The sequence below is a fragment of the Chlorocebus sabaeus genome, chromosome 10, assembly GCF_047675955.1.
Source record: "Chlorocebus sabaeus isolate Y175 chromosome 10, mChlSab1.0.hap1, whole genome shotgun sequence".
Lineage (NCBI taxonomy): Eukaryota > Metazoa > Chordata > Mammalia > Primates > Cercopithecidae > Chlorocebus > Chlorocebus sabaeus.
The window spans coordinates 97,197,370-97,216,936 of NC_132913.1; the positions used below are offsets into that span (position 1 = coordinate 97,197,370).

The following is a 19,567-nucleotide window of genomic DNA, read 5'->3' on the forward strand; positions in this document are numbered from 1 at the left end:
TCACATTCTCTACTTCTATCTTTACATTGTTTTGAGAGACTGAGGTGTTTAAGATATAATCTCAGAATGTCACATATTTGTACTTATCCAATATGATAGCAGAGGATATGCTCTTGAAAGATACTTTGAATCACAGATAAATTGAGTGAGTATGGGTTATAAAGTCAGCCCTATTCAGCAAGTATTTATTGAGTATCTGTTGTGCACCCAGTTCCTAATGCTATGTTAAACATTGTGATGATGCTCGAGGCTGAGAGGGAAGGAGGATGCTTGATTTATCCTTGCCCTCAAGAAATTAAAGGTTGTTAAGAAGACAACATTACAAAATAATACACTATGAAGGGTCAAATTATATGTGCCTAATTCCCTAAAATGTAAGAAAAAAGATGGACTGGATAATAGAATGTCAAAATAGCCAGTATCTGAGTATTTTGCCTTATGAGGGAGAAATAAGGACAACTAAATAATTAAGAGGAATGATAATAATAACCAAAGTGAAGAGATCTGCCAAGACTCCTGAAATAAACAAGTTTCAACCACTACAAACACAAAACAATAGTTTGTGTATTCCATGCTTTGCCCAAAGCTATGTTTTGATTGGTCATTAGTTTTGGATAAAGCAGACAACTGGGATTTTCATAGTAATTGCAGTGATAACTTTGGGTCATTGGTTTACTCCAGAAACATTCATCTGACTGATGAGAGAAGGTTTGGCAGATAAATCCACTCTGAAAATAATCTTATGAATGATATTAATCCTTGCATTGATTGGTCCCTTTAAGTAGTTGTTACATGTCAATTATTGGACATAGATCTTCTCTTTCCCCCTAGGAATCTGACCTCACCTTCCGTCTGGCCAGTGGGCTTGTCATATGGCAGCCCATGTGGGAACACAGACAGCCCGAAGTCTCTGGCTTCACCGCACTGGTAAAGCCCATCAGGAACATCATTACAGGTTTGTAACTTGGACACTCAGTGGGACAGTTTTAGCAGATTCCCTCACACGTAGTAGTTAGAGTGATGGGATAATTTGCCTCTAAGAAGTCAAAAAGAAGCAAATATCTCCATGGAGTTATTTAAGTGTCCTGATATAGGGCTTATTCACATGAGGAAAAACTACTCTGAATCAAGAGCACGGACTTTGGGCAATTCATTTAGACTTCCTGTGCCTCAGCTTCCTCATCTGGAAACTGAGAATGTAAATATCATGTTAATACTACTTACAAGATTGTTACGAGGAATGGAGCTAATATATGTAAAACTGCTTAGAGGAATGTCTGGCACATAGTAAGTGGCAGCTGCGATTATTATTATTATCATTGTTATGTTATCATCATCATCATGGTAAATGGAATAGAGGCTCCTTAACAAAAATCATCTTAGTGTTGTATTGCTATCTAAGCATTTCTCTTCAGGAATTGTCTAATGACATAGTCCCATTGTTCAACTGTAGAAAGAACACAACATGATACATTGAAAAGTGCATGGCAGGCTCATACTATCTATCTTTAAATCTCCAAATCTATCTCTTACTATGTATGTAACCTAACTTTCCTAAGCATTTCCATGTATGTAAAATTGAGGTGATAATGCCACCTCATAGGGCTTTTTAGTAAGAGGTAAATGAGAGTGCATTAAGTGCCTGCTTTATAGTAAGTGCTTAATAAATTCTAGTCTTCTATTCTCAACTCTATTTTTAGCATTAATAATAAAATTTAAAAAGAAATAAATTGTGTGGAAAATCTACAGAAGCATATATATATGCATACATATATATTTTTAAAATACACCACACACACACACATATACAATTTGCTTAATTCATGAGGGTTTTGTGCAGACAATAAATAATCTTTTTTATTAATATATAAGCTGTAATTTAACACATATATAAAAACTACTAAGAAACCATGTCCCTCCATGGAAGTACTTGGGCTATTTACCTCACCCTCCTTTGGTTTCTGGATGATATTCATAGTGGGTTTCTTTTCCCTCTGCCTGGTGCCTGTGGACTTGAAGCGGTACCCAGCATCTGAGGGGAAATTAGACTCAGCTTAGACAGCATGGCCAGAAGAAAAAGCAATGGCACATGGTGACCTTGAGAAATCACCTTCCTTCTCAGCACCAGTGTACTCACAATTTGAATGAGACATTGCCATCTTAGTTTCCCGCTGTTCCTGGTCCTCAGGTAAAGATGTAACTGATTTGAATTTTACCTCCAGGACAGCTTAATGTAATAGTCAAAGCACAGACTCTAAAGTCAGTCTGGGCTATAACCTTCATGCAAGGGTCAAGTGACCTTGGGCAAGTTTAACTCACTGTATCTTAGTTTCTTCCCCTGTAAAATTGGCATAATAATATGGTAGTATTGTTGAGTTATTTTAAGGGTTAAACGAGTTATAGTTTTGTTCCACATAACAGCATTTTGGTCAATGACAGTGTGTATGACAGTGGTCCCATAAAATCATAATGGTGGTGAAAAGCTCCTGTCTCCTAGTAGTTTCATAGCCATGGTAACACAGTGCAAGGCATTACTCATGTATTTTGGTAACACAGTGCAAGGCATTACTCATGTATTTGTGGTGATGCTGGTTTAAACAAACCTACTGCACTGCCTGTTTTATAAAAGTATAGCCCATACAATTATATGCAGCACATAATACTTTATAATAATAACTGACAACTATATAACTGGTTTATGTATTTACTATACCATACTTTTAATTGTTATTTTAGAGTATATTTCTTCTACTCCTACTATCCATTTTTATGATTTTTTAAAAAGTTAACTGTAAAACAATCTTAGCCAGGTCTTTTAGGAGATGTTCCAGAAGAAGGCATTGTTATCATAAAAGATGACAATTCCATGTGTGTTATTGCCTCTGAAGACCTTCCTTTGGGACAAGACCTGAAGGTGGAAGAGAGTGATACAGATGATCTTGATGCCGGGTAGGCCTAGGCTAATGTATGTGTTTGTGTCTTGTTCTTAACCAAAAATGAGAATGCCTGGCACATAGTGAGTAAGCAGTAGCTGCACTTGTTTTAAAACAAAAAAGTTGGCCAGGCGCAGTGACTCACGCCTGTAATCCCAGCACTTTGGGAGGCTGAGGTGGGTGGATCACCTGAGGTCAGGAGTTCGAGACCAGCCTGACCCACACGGAAAAACCCCATCTGTACTAAAAATACAAAATTAGCCAGGCTTGGTGGTGCATGCCTATAATCCCAGCTACTTGAGAAGGCTGAGGCAGGAGAATCTCTTGAACTTGGGAGGTGGAGGTTGCGGTGAGCCGAGATCACGCCATTGCACTCCAGCCTGGGCAACAAGAGCAAAACTCCATCTCAAAAAAAAAATTCTTTTTAAAGTAAAATAAATATATAAGAGTATAAAATAAGTGTATAAAAACCATAAAATATACTTTTATACTTTTTAATACATACTATACATACTACATACTAGTATATGTAGCAATATATACTATAAAATATATTAAAAGTATAAAAGATAAAAAATATATAAATAAAAGTAAAATAAATATACAAATGTATAAATATATGACTATACTAAAAAACTTATAGAATAGTTAGAAAGAAATTAAATGTTTTTGTGCAGCTGTATGATGTATTTATTTTAAGCTTAATATTATTACAGAAGAGTCAAAAAGTTTAAAAAACTAAAAAGTTTATAAAGTAAACAAGTTATAGTAAGCTAAAGTTAATTTATTATTAAAGAATAAAAACTTTTAAAAAATAAATTTAGCAAAGCCTTCATATTCACTCACGACTCACTCACTGACTCACCCAGAGCAACACCCATTCCTGCAAGCTCCATTCATGGTAAGTGCTCAATATAGGTGTATAATTTGTTATCTTTCATACCGTATTTTTACTGTATATTTTCTATGTTTAGATACACAAATACCATTGTGTTATGATTGCTTACAGGATTCAATACAGTAACGCACCGTACAGGTTTGCAGCCTAGAAGTGCTAGGCTATGTAATATAGCCTAGATGTGTAGGTGACTATACCACCTAGGTTTGTGTAAGTAAACTCTATGATGTTTGCACAATGATGAAATTGCCTAACAACACATTTCTGAGAAAGTATCTTTGTCCTTAAGTGATACATGACTGTATATGTAAAATACTTAGAGAACTTTGTGTATATAAGGTGCTGAGTACGTGTTAACTATTATTGTTATTTTTAGTATTGCCAACTTTTTAGCACCTTAACTTACTGAGTCAGACTGAAGAGATGAATATCTACATTGATAACCAAAAAAATTGCTAATATTTTTGAATTGGTTATTTGAATTTCTCTTACAATATGTATTAATGTCTTCTTTTAAAGTAATAATGTTCTATTAAAATAGCTTTTCTATTTGAAAATGAAATGCACTTATGAAATAAAAAGAACTTATAACATTATAAAATGATGGAACTTCTTCCATCTTTTCAGCTAAGAGAAGTTCTCCTATCAACAGTCAAAGCCGGACCTGTGAATCGCCAAATCAAGATGCAAGACACTTAGAGGTTAGTTTATTATAATTATAAGAAGAAGGGAGGCAGTAAGTCCTTGGACATAGTGTAGTGTGAAGGTAAAGACATGAGTTCCAGAATCATACTACCAGGCTCAAAGCCACTCCTCCTTTCTGAATGTGCAACTTTTAACAGCCTCAGGTTTTTTTATCAGTCGTGTATGAAAATTAATTTTCTGTATCTCCCCAAAGCGTGGAGGTGCAGAAACAAGACAATATACGACTAGTATTTTATCTCAGTGCTTAGTGCTCAGTGGCTTACATGTAACACTCAATAAATGTTAGTTATCATTACATCCCAGATTAAATAACTTATCACCTTGTTCTCAATTATTGAATCCCCTAATGTTTGTTAAGTAACTCTAATGTAGGTAGAATAATGCTGCCGGAGGTCAGGAAGAGGGAGTTGGAAGGAGTTATAAGATAGTCCTACCCCTTAAGGAATCTTAAAGTTTAATGAGGGGTCAAGACTAACCCACATAAAACAGAAGGTGCAAAATATGATATAAGATGCAGAATATAATTCAGTGCAAATTTGTCATGCTTGATCAAGAAAAGAAAGAAATGAAGGCCAGAGTAATTGAAAGCTACATAGAAATCGATACTACCATTAACTTATGGCATTAAATGAACTGCTTTGACTTTCAATTCAACATGTGCAAAGTGAAACTTGCTGCCTTCCATCAAAATTGGATCCTCTTTCCAACTGTTACTACTGCCAGGAAGATTATCACTCTTTTTACCCTCCAACCTAGAAATTTTGGAGTCCTAGTACATCTACCATTTACTGAGCAATTACTAAGTACAGACACTGTGATTTATATGCTGTAAGATGTGTATATTTTTCACATTTAACATATTTGAAATTGAGTATGCTTGACAATCTTTGGCCTTTTTTAATCTCCCTACTGGGCCGGGCGCGGTGGCTCAAGCCTGTAATCCCAGCACTTTGGGAGGCCGAGACGGGCGGATCACAAGGTCAGGAGATCGAGACCATCCTGGCTAACACGGTGAAACCCCGTCTCTACTAAAAAGTACAAAAAACTAGCCGGGCGAGGTGGCGGGCGCCTGTAGTCCCAGCTACTCCGGAGGCTGAGGCAGGAGAATGGCGTAAACCCGGGAGGCGGAGCTTGCGGTGAGCAGAGATCCGGCCACTGCACTCCAGCCTGGGTGACAGAGCCAGACTCCGTATCAAAAAAAAAAAAAAAAAAAAAAAAAATCTCCCTACTGGTAGCTGTCTTGATATGGTTGTAATTCTTGTGCAGCATGAATTTGGTCATTTCCAGCATCTAAATTTGCATCATCAGGGTCAGTGGATTATAAGCATATGTCAGAGGGAATAGTGGAGAAGTATTTTAAGAGATAACACTCTTGATACAGAGGAGGTTATTCTTTGGAAAAACTCAAGTATTAACAATTCGGGGTTGAAAATTTTAAATGTGAAGTAGTTTTAGGAATACCTACACCACTTTATTTCACTTATACTTTACTCTTACATATACACATGATGGAAATATAATAAAAAAGCTGTGCCTAAATAAATGTAAAATAGCTCTTTCAACAAGTATAAAATTAAAAATCCCCAATGATAGAAATAAAATGTCCTAGTTTAATTAACAGGGTATTTTTTTCTTAACGTTACATAAAATAATGGTGTGTCTTCTAAATGATGACATCTTAGATACAATGAAATACATACATCTCATATTATGTTATACTTAATCCTCTTGATTTGATTTCCTGCTAAGTCATATTGTCTTATTTTCTTTATGTTGCTCAGATGTTTTCTTTATTCTTTATGCCCACTGCTATCCTCTAAATCCAGGCCCTCATAACTAAATTGCAGTTGAACCTACCTAATTGAATTTTCTACTTCTAGACTGTTCTTCTTTGCATAAATACCACTGATAATTCCTGACTAATTTCCTAATATATCATTTATTTATTAACTCACCATTCCACGTAAGGCATTTTATGCAAGTGCCATCCTTTTATCATGTCCCTTTCTCCTTAGGAACCTATAGTGGATCCTATTGACTGTCGCTGCAAGACCAAATTCCTCTCCCTGTTTTTTTGTGCCTCCCACCACTTGGCACCACCTTTGCTAAGTGACCCTGTTTCTGATTATCCCTTCAGTCAGTTATCTATTATCTCTAACTTACAGTGCCTGCTCATTTTAGCCTCCAAATCCTTGCTCAGATTGTTTCCTCTAACTAGAATCTTCTCTTTCTTTCATCTAAATTTTATCCTTTTAAGGACCAATTAAGATCTCAATTTCCCCTAAACTCTTGTCCAATTAGTCTAAGCCTGCACTGTCCAATATGATAGCCTCTAGGCCCATGTGGCTATTGAACACTTGAAATACAGCTAGTCTGAATTGAGAGTGTAGAATGTACATCAGATTTTGAAAATGTAATATAAAATAGAACGTAGACTTGGCGCAGTGGCTCATACCTGTAATTCCAGCACTTTAGGAGGCTTAGGCAGGCAGATAGCTTGAGCCCAAGAGTTTGAGACCAGCCTGGGCAATATGGCAAAACTGTGTCTCTACTAAAAATAGAAAAATTAGCGGGGCATAGTGGCACACGCCTGTAGTCCCAGCTACTTGGGAAACTAAGTGGAGAGGATCACCCAAACCTGGGACATGGAGGTTGCAATGAGTCATGATCACACCACTGCACTCTGAATTGGGTAAGCGAGACCCTGTCTTTAAAAAAAAAAGGTAAACATCTTAATAATTTTTGTATTGATTCTATGTTGAAATGATAATTAGGGGTCAAAAAGAATATATTATTAAAAACAATTTCACCTGTTCATTTTCACTGTTTTTAATGTGGTCTCCACAAAATTTAAAATCAGATATGTGGCTGTTGGTGGCTTGCATTATATTTCTACTGGACATGTTTCTCTGACCTATACTTACCTGTCTTGAGATATAACTGTAAGCTCATGAGTTTAAGGGTCAGATTCATCTAATTTTTTAAATCTCTCAAATCACCTAACATGAGGCACAGATAGTATGCTTATGCTAAAGAATTTTATGGTCAAGTTCAGAAGACTTAATTCATGGAATTTCTAGCTGTATTTGTCTCTCTTTCCATCATGATTGAATAATGCCTTATTTTGGTGTATAAAAATTAAAATTGTAAGGGCTAACCTTCCAGATAGATTGTTGAGGGTCTTTATACTTTAGTAAAGAATTTCACCTATAATATCTATGGAAAAATATCTCACATTACCTGGGCAGAATTACATTTATCAGCTAAATGTAATTAAAATAAGCTACCTGGTAACAGAACTGCTGAATTGTACTTATAAATCAGAATAAAGGTCATTGTGTCTGATTAGGAAAGTGTATTGCATCTCTCCACTGATGAATGAAGAAAAAAGTTAACCTTGTACTTCTGTTCTCATGTTCTGGCTTCAATTTGATTAGCTCCTAGTAACCTAGTGCTTCTATTTTAGCCTCATGCTTCCATTCAGTTCACCTTAGTATGATGAATTCTTGATGTGTAACTCTCCTGTAGATACTGGGTACGGAAATGAAAAAGAAAATAATTAAGAACAAAATGAAACAAAATATATGAAATTACTTTGCCTGATGCTTGAAATGACACGGGTGATCCCTAGAAGTCTGTTTCTATTCTCTCTGAGATGAAATCAAAATCCCTTGGCCCATAATATCATAATTAACTATGGTGAAAAAAAAAACCCATATATGGAACCATGTTACGGTATGGTAGCTAATTCTAAAGGATATAGCTACAGGGAAAACAAAAAACAAACAAACAAAAAAAAACAAAACCTAATCTGCTATCTCTACCTCCAAAAGGGACTCCAGGTGGTTTGTGAAACATTCCAGTCAGATTCCATCTCACCCAAGGCCACCATTTCAGGCTGCCACCGAGGAAACTCCTTTGATGGAAGTCTGTCCTCCCAAACTTCCCAGGAAAGAGGCCCATCACATTCCAGGTACCTGATTGCAATGTTAGGGACAAAATGTGTCACTGGTCACCAAAAATCAAATATGCATTTTAACTACTTTTATAGCCTCTGTTCCTTACAATATGTGTTTGCATAATATGTGTATACATATTCTTGGTCAAGTTATAATTAATAATTGTAGAAATATGCTATGAATGGCTCTCTTTTAAATAAACTAGGGCAAAAGTGGAAAGAAGCTTCTAATTTAATGAGATGTCTGAATTAGATATTAGTTAAAAAGTTTAAGTGCAGAACTCAAATGATTTTATCAGAAGATTATGTTGCAGAGATGTTAAAGGATCTGTTTTAATATGTAAGGATATTTTATACCGCTAGATTCTTGTATTAAAATTAGTGCTTCTAAATTACATAGGAATTTAAAAGTCTATTCTTTGTAAATATTCTAACCCTGCCCCTGTTATTTGGTGTACGTAGTGAATTTGCTTACAAACACCTTCCCCAGAAACAAGAAATAGTCTATTTATTCTTATTCCCTGTTGAAATTACAGACACCTGGAGTCATGAGGTTTGACACTCCACCTATGGGGCAAGAGCTCCTGAGACCATTTGTATATCCCTATTTTCAAATAAAATTATAGCCTAGTAATGTATAGTATTTTTAAAAGGAACATTTTTAAGACTAGTTTTATTGAGTTGTAACTTATATACTGTAAAATTAACCTATTTTAAGTTTACAGTTTGATATGGTTTAGCTGTGCCCCACTAAATCTCAACTTGAATTGTACCTCCCAGAATTCCCATGTGTTGTGGGAGGGACCCAGGGGGAGGTAATTGAATCTTGGGGGCCGGTCTTTGCCATGCTATTCTCATGATAGTGAGTAAGTCTCACGAGATCTGATGGGTTTATCAGAGGTTTCTGCTTTTGCCTCTTCTTCATTTTCCTTTTGCCACCACCATGTAAGAAGTGCCTTTCACCTCCCACCATGATTCTGAGGCCTTTCCAGCCATGTGGAACGGTAACTCCAATTAAACCTATTTATGTTCCCAGTTTCGGGTATTTATCAGCAGCATGAAAACGAACTAATATAGTAAATTAGTACCAGTAGAGTGGGGCATTGCTGAAAAGATACCCAAAAGTGTGGAAGCAACTTTGGAAGTGGGTAACAGGCAGAGATTGGAACAGTTTGAAGGGCTCAGAAGAAGACACGGAAATGTGGGAAAGTTTGGAACTTCCTAGAGACTTGTTGAATGGCTTTTCCCAAAATGCTGATAGCGACATACACAATAAAACCAGGCTGAGTGGTCTCAGATGGAGATAAGGAACTTGTAGGGCGGGCACTGGAGCAAAAGTGACTCTTGTTATGTTTTAGCAAAGAGATTGGTGGCATTTTGCCCCTGCCCTAGAGATTTGTGGAACTTTGAACTTGAGAGAGATGATTTAGGTTATCTGGCAGAAGAAATTTCTAAGCAGCAAAGCATTCAAGAGGTGACTTGGGTACTGTTAAAGGCATTCAGTTTTAAAAGGGAAACAGAGCATAAAAGTTCAGAAAATGTGCAACCTGACTATGCAACAGAAAAGAAAAACCCATTTTATGGGGAGAAATTCAAGCCAACTGCAGAAATTTGCATAAGTAAGGAGCAAGGAGCCTAATGTTAATACCCAAGACCATGGGGAAAATGTCTCCAAGTCATGTCAGAGACCTTCACAGCAGCCCCTCCCATCCCAGGCCCAGAGACCCAGGAGGAAAAAGCAGTTTCATGGGCTGGGCCCAGGGTCCTCGTGCTGTGTGCAGCCGAAGGACTTGGTGCCGTGGGTCCCAACTGCTACAGCTGTGGCTGAAAGGGGCCAATGTACAGCTCAAGATGTGACTTCAGAGGGTGGAAGCCCCAAGTCTTGGCAGCTTCCATGTGATGTTGAGCCTGCAGGTGCACAGAAGTCAAGAACTGAGGTTTGGGAACCTCCATCTAGATTTCAGAAGATATACAGAAATGCCTGGATTCCCAGGCAAAAGTTTGCTGCAGGTCCAGGGCCCTCATGGAGAACCTCTGCTAGGGCAGTGCAGAAGGGAAATGTGGGGTTAGAGGCCCCACACAGAGTCCCTAATGGAGTGCTGCCAGGTGGAGCTGTGAGAAGAGGGCCACCGTCCTCCAGACCCTAGAATGGTAGATCCACTGACAGCTTGGATCATGCACCTGGAAAAGCCGCAGACACTCAACACCAGCCTGTGAAAGCAGCCGGGAGGGAGGATGTACCCTGCAAAGCCACAGGGGTGTAGCTGCCCAAGACCATGGGAACCCACCTCTTGCATCAGCATAACCTGCATGTGAGGCCTGGAGTTAAAGGAGATCATTTTGGAGCTTTGAAGTTTGACAGTCTCGCTGGACTTTGGACTTGCATGCCCCCTGTAGACCCTTTGTTTTGGCCAATTTCTCCCATTTGAAATGGCTGTATTTACCCAATACCTGTGCCCTCATTGTATCGAGGAAATAACTAACTTGCTTTTGATTTTATAGGCTCATAAGTGGAAGGGACTTGCCTTGTTTCAGATGAGACTTTGGACTGTGGGCCTTTGGGTTAATGCTGAAATGAGTTAAGACTCTGGGGGACTATTGGGAAGGCATGGTTGTTTTTGAAATGTGAGGACATGAGACTTGGAGGGGCCAGGAGTGGAATCATATGGTTTGGCTGTGTCCCCACTAAATCTCAACTTGAATTGTATCTCCCAGAATTCCCACGTATTGTGGGAGAGACCCATGGGGAGATAATCAAATCATGGGGGCCGGTTTTTCCCTTGCTATTCTCGTAAGTCTCAGTGAATAAGTCTCATGAGATCTGATGGGTTTATCAGTGGTTTCCGCTTTTGCTGCTTCTTCATTTTTCTCTTGCTGCCACCATGTAAGAAGTGCCTTTCACATCCTTCCATGATTCTGAGGCCTCCCCAGCCATGTAGAACTGTAAGTCCAATTAAACCTCTTTGTATTCCCAGTTTCAGGTATTTCTTTATCAACAGCATGAAAACGAACTAATACACAGTTTAATGACTTTTAGTAAATTTACGGAATTGTGCAACTACCACTACAATCCAATTTAAGAACACTTTCATCACCCAAAAATGTCCCTTGTGCCCATCGCTTGTGTCACTCCCATTCCCACACCCAGCCCCAGGTAACCACTAATACACTTTTTATTTCTATTGGATTGCATTTCTAGACATTTCATATAAATGGATTCATACAGTCTGTGGCCTTTTGAATCTGGCTTCTTTCACTTAGCATAACGTTTTTGAGATTTACCCACATTACAGCATGTATTAGTAATTCATTCCTTTCTATTGTTAAATAATATTCTTTTTTTTCTTTATTTCTTCTAAAAAAAAAAAACAAACAAAAAACCAGACACATGTGCAGAACACGCAGGTTTGTTACATAGCTATATGAGTGCCATGATGGTTTGCTGCACCTATTGACCTGTCCCCAAAGTTCCCTCACCTCATCCCCAGTCCCACAACAGGCCCTGGTGTGTATTGTTCCTCATCTGTGTCCATGTGTTCTCAATGTTCAACTCCCACTTATGAATGAGAACATGTGGTGTTTGGTTTTCTGTTCCTGTGTTAGTTTGCTGAGGATGATGGCTTCCGGCTTCATCCATGTCCCTGCAAAGCACATGATCTCTTTCCTTTTTATGGCTGCATAGTATTCCATGGTATATATGTACCACATTTTCTTTATCCAGTCTATCATTGATGGGCATTTGGGTTGGTTCCATGTCTTTGCTATTGTAAATAGTGCTGCAATAAACATATGTGTGCATGTGTCTTTATCTTCCTCTGGGTATATACCCAGTAATGAGATTGCTTGGTCAAATGGTGTTTCTGGTTCTAGATCTTTGAGGAATCACCATGCTATCTTCCACAATGGTCAAACTAATTTGCATTCCTACCAACAGTGTAAAAGCATTCCTACTTCTCCACAGCCTCACCAGCATCTATAGTTTACTGACTTTTTGATAATCACCTTTCTGACCGGCATGAGATGGTATCTCATTGTAGTCTTGATTTGCATTTCTCTGATGATCAGTGATGTTGAGCTTTTTTTTCATATGATTGTCAGCTGTGTAAATGTCTTCTTTTGAGAAATGTCTGTTCATATCCTTTGCCCACTTTTTGATGGACTTGTTTGTTTTTTTTCTTGTAAATATGTTTAACTTTCTTGTAAATTCTGGATATTAGACTTTTGTTAGATGGGTACATTGGAAAAATTTTCTCCCATTCTGTAGGCTACCTGTTCACTCTGATGATAGTTTCTTTTGCTATGCAGAAGCCCTTTAGTTTAATTAGATCCCATTTGTCAATATTGGCTTTTGTTGCAATTGCTTTTGGCATTTTAGTCATGAATTATTTGCCCATGCGTGTGTCCCAAATGGTACTGCCTAGGTTTTCTTCTAGGGTTTTTATGGTTTTAGGTTTTACATTTAAGTCTTTAATCGATCTTGAGTTAATTTTTGTATAAGGTACAAGAAAGGAGTCCAGTTGCAGTTTTCTACATTTGGCTAGCCAGTTTTGCCAGCACTATTTACTGAATAGGAGATCCTTTCCCCATAGCTTGTTTTTGTAAGGTTTGTCGAAGATCAGGTGGTTGTAGATGTGTGATGTTATTTCTGAGGTCTCTGTTCTGCTCCATTGCTCTATATGTCTGTTTTGTACCATGCTGTTTTGGTTACTGTAGCCTTATAGTATAGTTTGAAGTCAGATAGTGTGATGCCTCCAGCTTTGTTGTTTTTGCACAAGATTGTCTTGGCTATACGGGTCTCCTTTGATGCTTCTTTGATACCATATAAAATTTAAAATAAATTTTAAATTTAATTTATTGTAAACTCATTATTTTATTTTAAAAAATAAATTAAGGTTTTTTTTTTTCTAATTCTGTGAAGAATGTCAATGGTAGTTTGATGGGAATAGCATTGAATCTATAAATTACTTTGGGTAGTATGGCCATTTTCATGATATTGATTCTTCCTATTCAGGAGGATGGAATGTTTTTCCACTTGTTTGTGTCCTCTCTTATTTCCCTGAGCAGTGGTTTGTAGTTCTCCTTGAAAAGGTCCTTCACATCCCTTGTTAGCTGTATTTCTAGGTATTTTATTATCTTTGTAGCAATTGTGAATGGGAATTCATTCATGATTTGACTCTCTGCTTGCCTATTGTTGGTGTAAAAGAATGCTTGTGATTTTTGCACATTGATTTTGTAAACTGAGACTTTGCTGAAGTTGCTTATCAGTTCAAGAAGTTTTTCGGCTGAGATGATGGGGTTTTCTACATAACAAACATGTTGTCTGTAAACTTGAGACAACTTGACTTCCTCTCTTCCTATTTTAATACCCTTTATTTCTTTCTCTTTCCTTATTGCCCTGGCTATAACTTCCAATACTACGTTGAATAGGAGTGGTGAGAGAGGGCATCCTTGTCTTGTACTGGTTTTCAAAGAGAATGCTTCCAGCTTTTGCCCATTCAATAGGATATTGGCTATGGGTTTGTCGGAAACAGCTCTTATTATTTTGATATATATTCCATTAATACCTAGGTATTGAGAAATTTTAACATGAAGGGATATTGGGTTTTATCAAAGGTCTTTTCTGTGGCTATTCAGATAATCACGTGCTTTTTGTCTTTAGTTCTGTTTATGTGATGAATTATGTTTATTGATTTGCATATGTTGAACCAACCTTGCTTTCCGGGGATGAAGCCAACTTGGTCATGGTGGATACCTTTTTTGATGTGCTGCTGGATTTGGTTTGCTAGTATTTTATTGAGGATTTTTGCATCAATGTTCATCAGGGATATTGGCCTGACATTTTTTGTTGTTGTTGTGTCTCTTCCTGGTATTGGTATCAGGATGATGCTGGTTTCATAAAATGAGTTAGGGAGGAATCCCTCCTTTTTAATTGTTTGGAATAGTTTCAGAAAGAATGGTACCAGCTCTTTGTATTTCTGGCAGAATTCAGCTGTGAATCCATCTGGTCCTGGGCTTTTTTTGGTTGGTAGGCTATTAATTACTGCCTCAATTTCAGAGCTTTTTATTGGCCTATTCAGGGATTCAGCTTCTTCCTGGCTTAGTCTTGGTAGGGTATATGCATCCAGGAATTTATCCCTTTCTTCTATATTTTCTAATTTATTTGCATAGATGTGTTTATAGTATTCTCTGATGGTAGTTTGCATTTCTGTGGGGTCATTGGTGATATCCTTTATCATTTTTTACTGTGTCTATTTGATTCTTATCTCTCTTCTTCTTTATTAGTCTAGCTAGTGGTCTATTTGTTTTGTTAATTTAAAAAAAAAAAAAGCTCCTCGATTTGTTGATTTTTTTGGAGAGTTTTTCATGTCCCTATCTCCTTCAATTCTTCCCTGATCTTAGTTATTTCTTGTCTTCTGCTAGCTTTTGGATTAGTTTGTTCTTGCCTTTCTAGCTCTTTTAATTGTGATGTTAGCATGTCGATTTGAGATCTTTTTAGCTTTCTAAAGTGGATATTTAGTGCTGTAAATTTCCCTCTTAACACTGCTTTAGTTGTGTCCCAGAGATTCTGGTACGTTGTCTCTTTGTTCTCACTGGTTTCAAATAACTTCTTGATTTCTGCCTTAATTTCATTATTTACCCAGGAGTCATTCAGGAGCAATTTTCAATGTTCAGTTTTCATGAAATCATGTGATTGTGAGTGAGTTTCTTAATCCCATTTCCTAATTTGATTACACTGTGGTCTGTGAGACTGTTTGTTATGATTTCAGTTCTATTGCATTTGCTGAGGAGTGTTTTACTTCCAATTATGTAGTTGATTTTAGAATGAGTGCCATGTGGCACTGAGAAGAATGTATATTCTGTTGATTTGGGGTAGAGAGTTCTGTAGACGTCTACTAGGTCCACTAGATTTAGAGTTTAGTTCAAGCCCTGAATATCCTTGTTAATTTTCTGTCTCATTGATCTGTCTAATACCGACATTGGGGTGTTAAAGTCTCCCACTATTATTGTTTGGGAGTCTAAGTCCCTTTGTAAGTCTCTAAGAAATTGTTTTATGAATCTGGGTGCTCCTGTATTGGGTGCATATGTATTTAAAATAGCTCTTCCTGTTGAATTATTCCTTTTACCATTAGTAATGCCCTTCTTTGGCTTTGTTGACCTTTGTTGGTTTAAAGTCTGTTTTGTCAGATTAGGATTGCAACCCCTGCTTTTTTTTTTTTTCTTTGACAGAATCTTCCTCTGTTGTCCAGGCTGGAGTGCGGTGGCATAATCTCGGCTCACTGCAATCTCTGACTCTTGGATTCAAGCAATTCTCCTGCCTCAGCCTCCCAAGTAGCTGTGATTACAGGTGCCCCCCACCATGCCTGACTAATTTTTGTATTTTTAGTAGAGACGGGGTTTCACCATGTTGGCCAGGCTGGTCTTGAACTCCAGACCTTGTCATCTGCCCACCTTGGCCTCCCAAAATGCTGGGATTACAGGTGTGATCCACCATGCCTGGCCAACCCCTGCTTTATTTTTTTATTTTTATTTATTTAATTATTTTTGCTTTCCATTTGCTTAGTAAATTTTCCTCCATCCCTGTATTTTGAACCTATGTGTGTCTTTGCATGTGGGATGGGTCTTTTGAATACAACACAGAGGTGGGTCTTGACTTCTTATCCAAATTTGCCAGTCTGTGTCTTTTAATTGGGGCATATAGCCCATTTACATTTAAGGTTCGTGTTGTTATGTGTGAATCTGATCTTGTGATCATGATGGTACTTGTTTATTTTGCACATTAGTTGATGCAGTTTCTTTGTAGTGTCATTGGTCTTTATATTTTGGTGTGTTTTTTCAGTGGCTGGTACTGGTTTTTCCTTTCCATATTTAGTGCTTCTCTCAGGAGCTCTTGCAGGTCAGGCCTGGTGGTAACTAAATCCCTCAGCATTTGCTTGTCTGGAAAATATTTTATTTCTTCTTTGCTTATGATGCTTAGTCTGGCTGGATATGAAATTTGGGGTTGAAAATTCTTTTAAGGATGTCGAGTATTTGCCCCTGATCTCTTCTGTCTTGTAGGGTTTCTGCTGAGAGGTCCGCTGTTAGTCCGATGGGCTTCCCTTTGTAGGTGAACTGGCCTTTCTCTCTGGCTGCTCTTAACAGTTTTTCCTTCATTTTGACCTTGGGGTATCTGATGATGTGTCTTGGAGTTGATCTTCTCATGGAAGATCTTAATGGTGTTCTCTGTATTTCCTGAATTTGCATGTTGGCCTGTCTTGCTAGGTTGGGGAAGTTCTCCTGGATAATATCCTGAAGTGTGTTTTCTAGCTTGTTTCCATTCTCCCCATCTCCTTCTGGTACTCTAATCAATCATTAAGTTCAGTCTTTTTATGAAGTCTCGTATTTCTTGGAGGCTTTGTTCATTCCTCTTCATTCTTTTTTCTCTATTCTTGTCTGCATGTCTTATTTCAGTAAGGTAGTCTTCAAACTCTGATATCATTTTTTCCACTTTGTCGATTCGGCCGTTGATACTTGTGCGTGCTTCATGAGGTTCTCATTTTGTGTTTTTCAGTTCCATCAGGTTATGTTCCTTTCTAAAGTGGTTATTCTAGTTAGCAATTCCTCCAACCTTTTATCAAGGTTCTTTGCTTCTTTGCATTGCATTAGAACATGCTCCTTTAGCTCAGTGTAGTTTTTTGTTACCCATCTTCTGAAGCCTACTTCTGTCAATTCAACCATTTGATCGTCCATCCAGTTCTGTGCCCTTGATGGAGAGATGTTGTGATCATTTGGAGGAGAAGAGGCACTCTGGCCTTTTGAGTTTTCAGCATTTTTTGGTTGATTCTTTCTCATCTTTGTGAGTTTGTCTAGTTTCCGTCTTTGAGGCTGCTGACCCTTGGATGGGGTTTTTGTTGAGGCCTTTTTGTTGTTGTTCTTGTTGATGCTGTTGTTGCTTTCTGCTTGTTTTTCTTCTTCAATAGTCCGGTCCGGTCCCTCTTCTGTAGGGCTGCTGCAGTTTGCTGGGGGTTCACTTCAGGCTCTGTTCATCTGATTTGCTCCCGTGCCTGGAAATGTCATTCAAGGAGCCTAGAGAGCAGCAAAGATGGGTGCCTGTTTCTTCTTCTGGGACCTCTGACCTCGAGGGGTACCAACATGATGCCAATAGGATCGTTCCTGTACAGGATGTCTGAAAATCCTCTTGGAGAGTCTCACCCAGTTGGGTGGCACAGAGGGCAGGACCTCTTTAACAAAGGGCTTTGTCCCTTGATGGAGAGGGTGTGTTTCACTGGGGAGAAACTCACTCGTCTGGACTTCCCAGATTCCTCAGAACTACCAGGAGGAGAGGCTAAATCTGCTGGTCCACAGAGACTGTGGCCACCACTCCCCCTGGAGGAGCTTTTCTGCCTAGGGACATCTGAATTCTGTCCCTGAGTCTCTGTCTAGAATTATTGGAGATCCTGCAGGGAACCCCCACCCAATGAGGATGGATGGGTCAGGTTTAGGCCTGAAGAGGCACTCTTGGCTGCAGACTGCCACAGCCAGTGTGTTAGGCTGTGGGGACAAGTCTTGGGACCAAGCCGTCCAGCCACCCTGGCTCCAGCAAGGAAAAAGCGCAGCCTGGAGCTACAGAAATGGGTGCCTCCCTTTCCCTGTTCAGGCAGCTTAGTGTGTTAGGCGTTTGCCAGTCCAAGTGCTGGCTGCTGCCCCTTCCGCAAGGAACTCAAATGGCTTAGACAGCAGGCTACCACAGCCGTGCTGGTTGCCCCTCTCCCTGGGAGTTCCATAGGCTTAAGCAGATTCCAGCTGAGAGGCTGTAAGTATCTGAGTGTTCCGGGGTTAGGACGCTCAGGCCCCAGTGGCATGGGTTCGTGAATGGGATCTTCAGATCCGTGAGTTACACAGTTACACGGAAAAAGCACTGTCGCCCTGGCTGGGTAGCAAGTTCACTCACTGCCTCCCTTGGCTGTGGGGAGGGAGTTCTGGGACTTCCCCATGTGACTCTCAGGTGGGCTGCTGCACCACACTGTTCTTCCTTCTCTCCATGAGTGATGCCAAAATTCTAGTCAATTTTGATGAGATAGCCTGGATACCTTGGTTTCCAGTGAAGGATTCACACGCTTATTATGGTTTTTTTTCAATGGGAGCCTCCGAGCACCACGGCTTCTAGTCAGTCATCTTGGCCCATATTGTCTTTAAATAATATTCTATTTTATGGATCTATCTTATTTTTTATCCACTCATCTGTCGATAGATATTTGCGTTATATCTACTTTTTATCTGTTATGAATGATGCTGCTAAAAGTGAGCACTTATGAATTTTTCTGTGGACATAGGTGTTCAATTCCATTGGTAGATACCTACGAGTAGAATTGGCGGGGTGCATGGCACATTCAGGTTTAATTTTTTAAGAAATTACCAACCTGTTTTCCAAAATGGGTGTACCATTTTACATTCCCTCTAGCGATATATGAGGGTGTGTTCCTTTATATCCTCAAAAACACTTGTTATTGTCTATCTTTCTTATTATAGCCATTCTAGTGATTATGAAGTGGGATCCAATTGTGGTTTTAATTTACTTTTCCCTAATGAGTAATGATAAATATATTTTCATGTGGTTATTAGCTATTTGAATATCTTCTTTGATGAAATGTCTATTGAAATATTTTGCCCCTTTTTAACTGAGTTGTCTTATTATTAAATTTTTAAGAATGTTTTGTATATTCTGCATAACGGTCCTTTATCAAAAAAAAAAAAAAAGGGTTCACAGATATTTCCTCCTAGTATCTGGCTTACCTTTTCATTTGATAATTTTTAAGTGATCTACCTCCAACTGGCACTAGAATCAGGCTACATGGGTGCATTGTTTTTGAAAGATTTCTTAGAATTGTTGAAAGCACAGTCATATTAACACGATTTTTAACCAAATTACTACTATCTTATGCTTTAAAAAATAATAGGTAAATAATGTATATGTCTTTGTGTCTTTCTTTGGACCTTAAAAACAAGTGGCCCAGTTGAATAATCTTCTGCTGGTAGAGAATATGAAACTTTGATACCAATTTTGGTTGTATAAACAGGGTTGTTTGTATTTATCCA

The 19,567-nt window shown here is 38.4% G+C and overlaps 1 protein-coding gene across 13 annotated transcripts in view; it reads left to right on the top strand.

Annotated features, from left to right (window-relative positions):
* UNC80 (unc-80 homolog, NALCN channel complex subunit) overlaps nucleotides 1-19,567 on the top strand; it is a 230,615-nt gene that overhangs the window by 14,161 nt on the left and 196,887 nt on the right. For all 13 annotated transcript variants that reach the window (XM_038001602.2, XM_038001590.2, XM_038001588.2 and 10 more), the window contains exons 5-7: nucleotides 832-955; nucleotides 4,459-4,532; nucleotides 8,370-8,509. In XM_038001602.2, coding sequence (XP_037857530.1) covers nucleotides 832-955; nucleotides 4,459-4,532; nucleotides 8,370-8,509 — 338 coding nt within the window. The remainder of the gene's footprint in view (nucleotides 1-831; nucleotides 956-4,458; nucleotides 4,533-8,369; nucleotides 8,510-19,567) is intronic.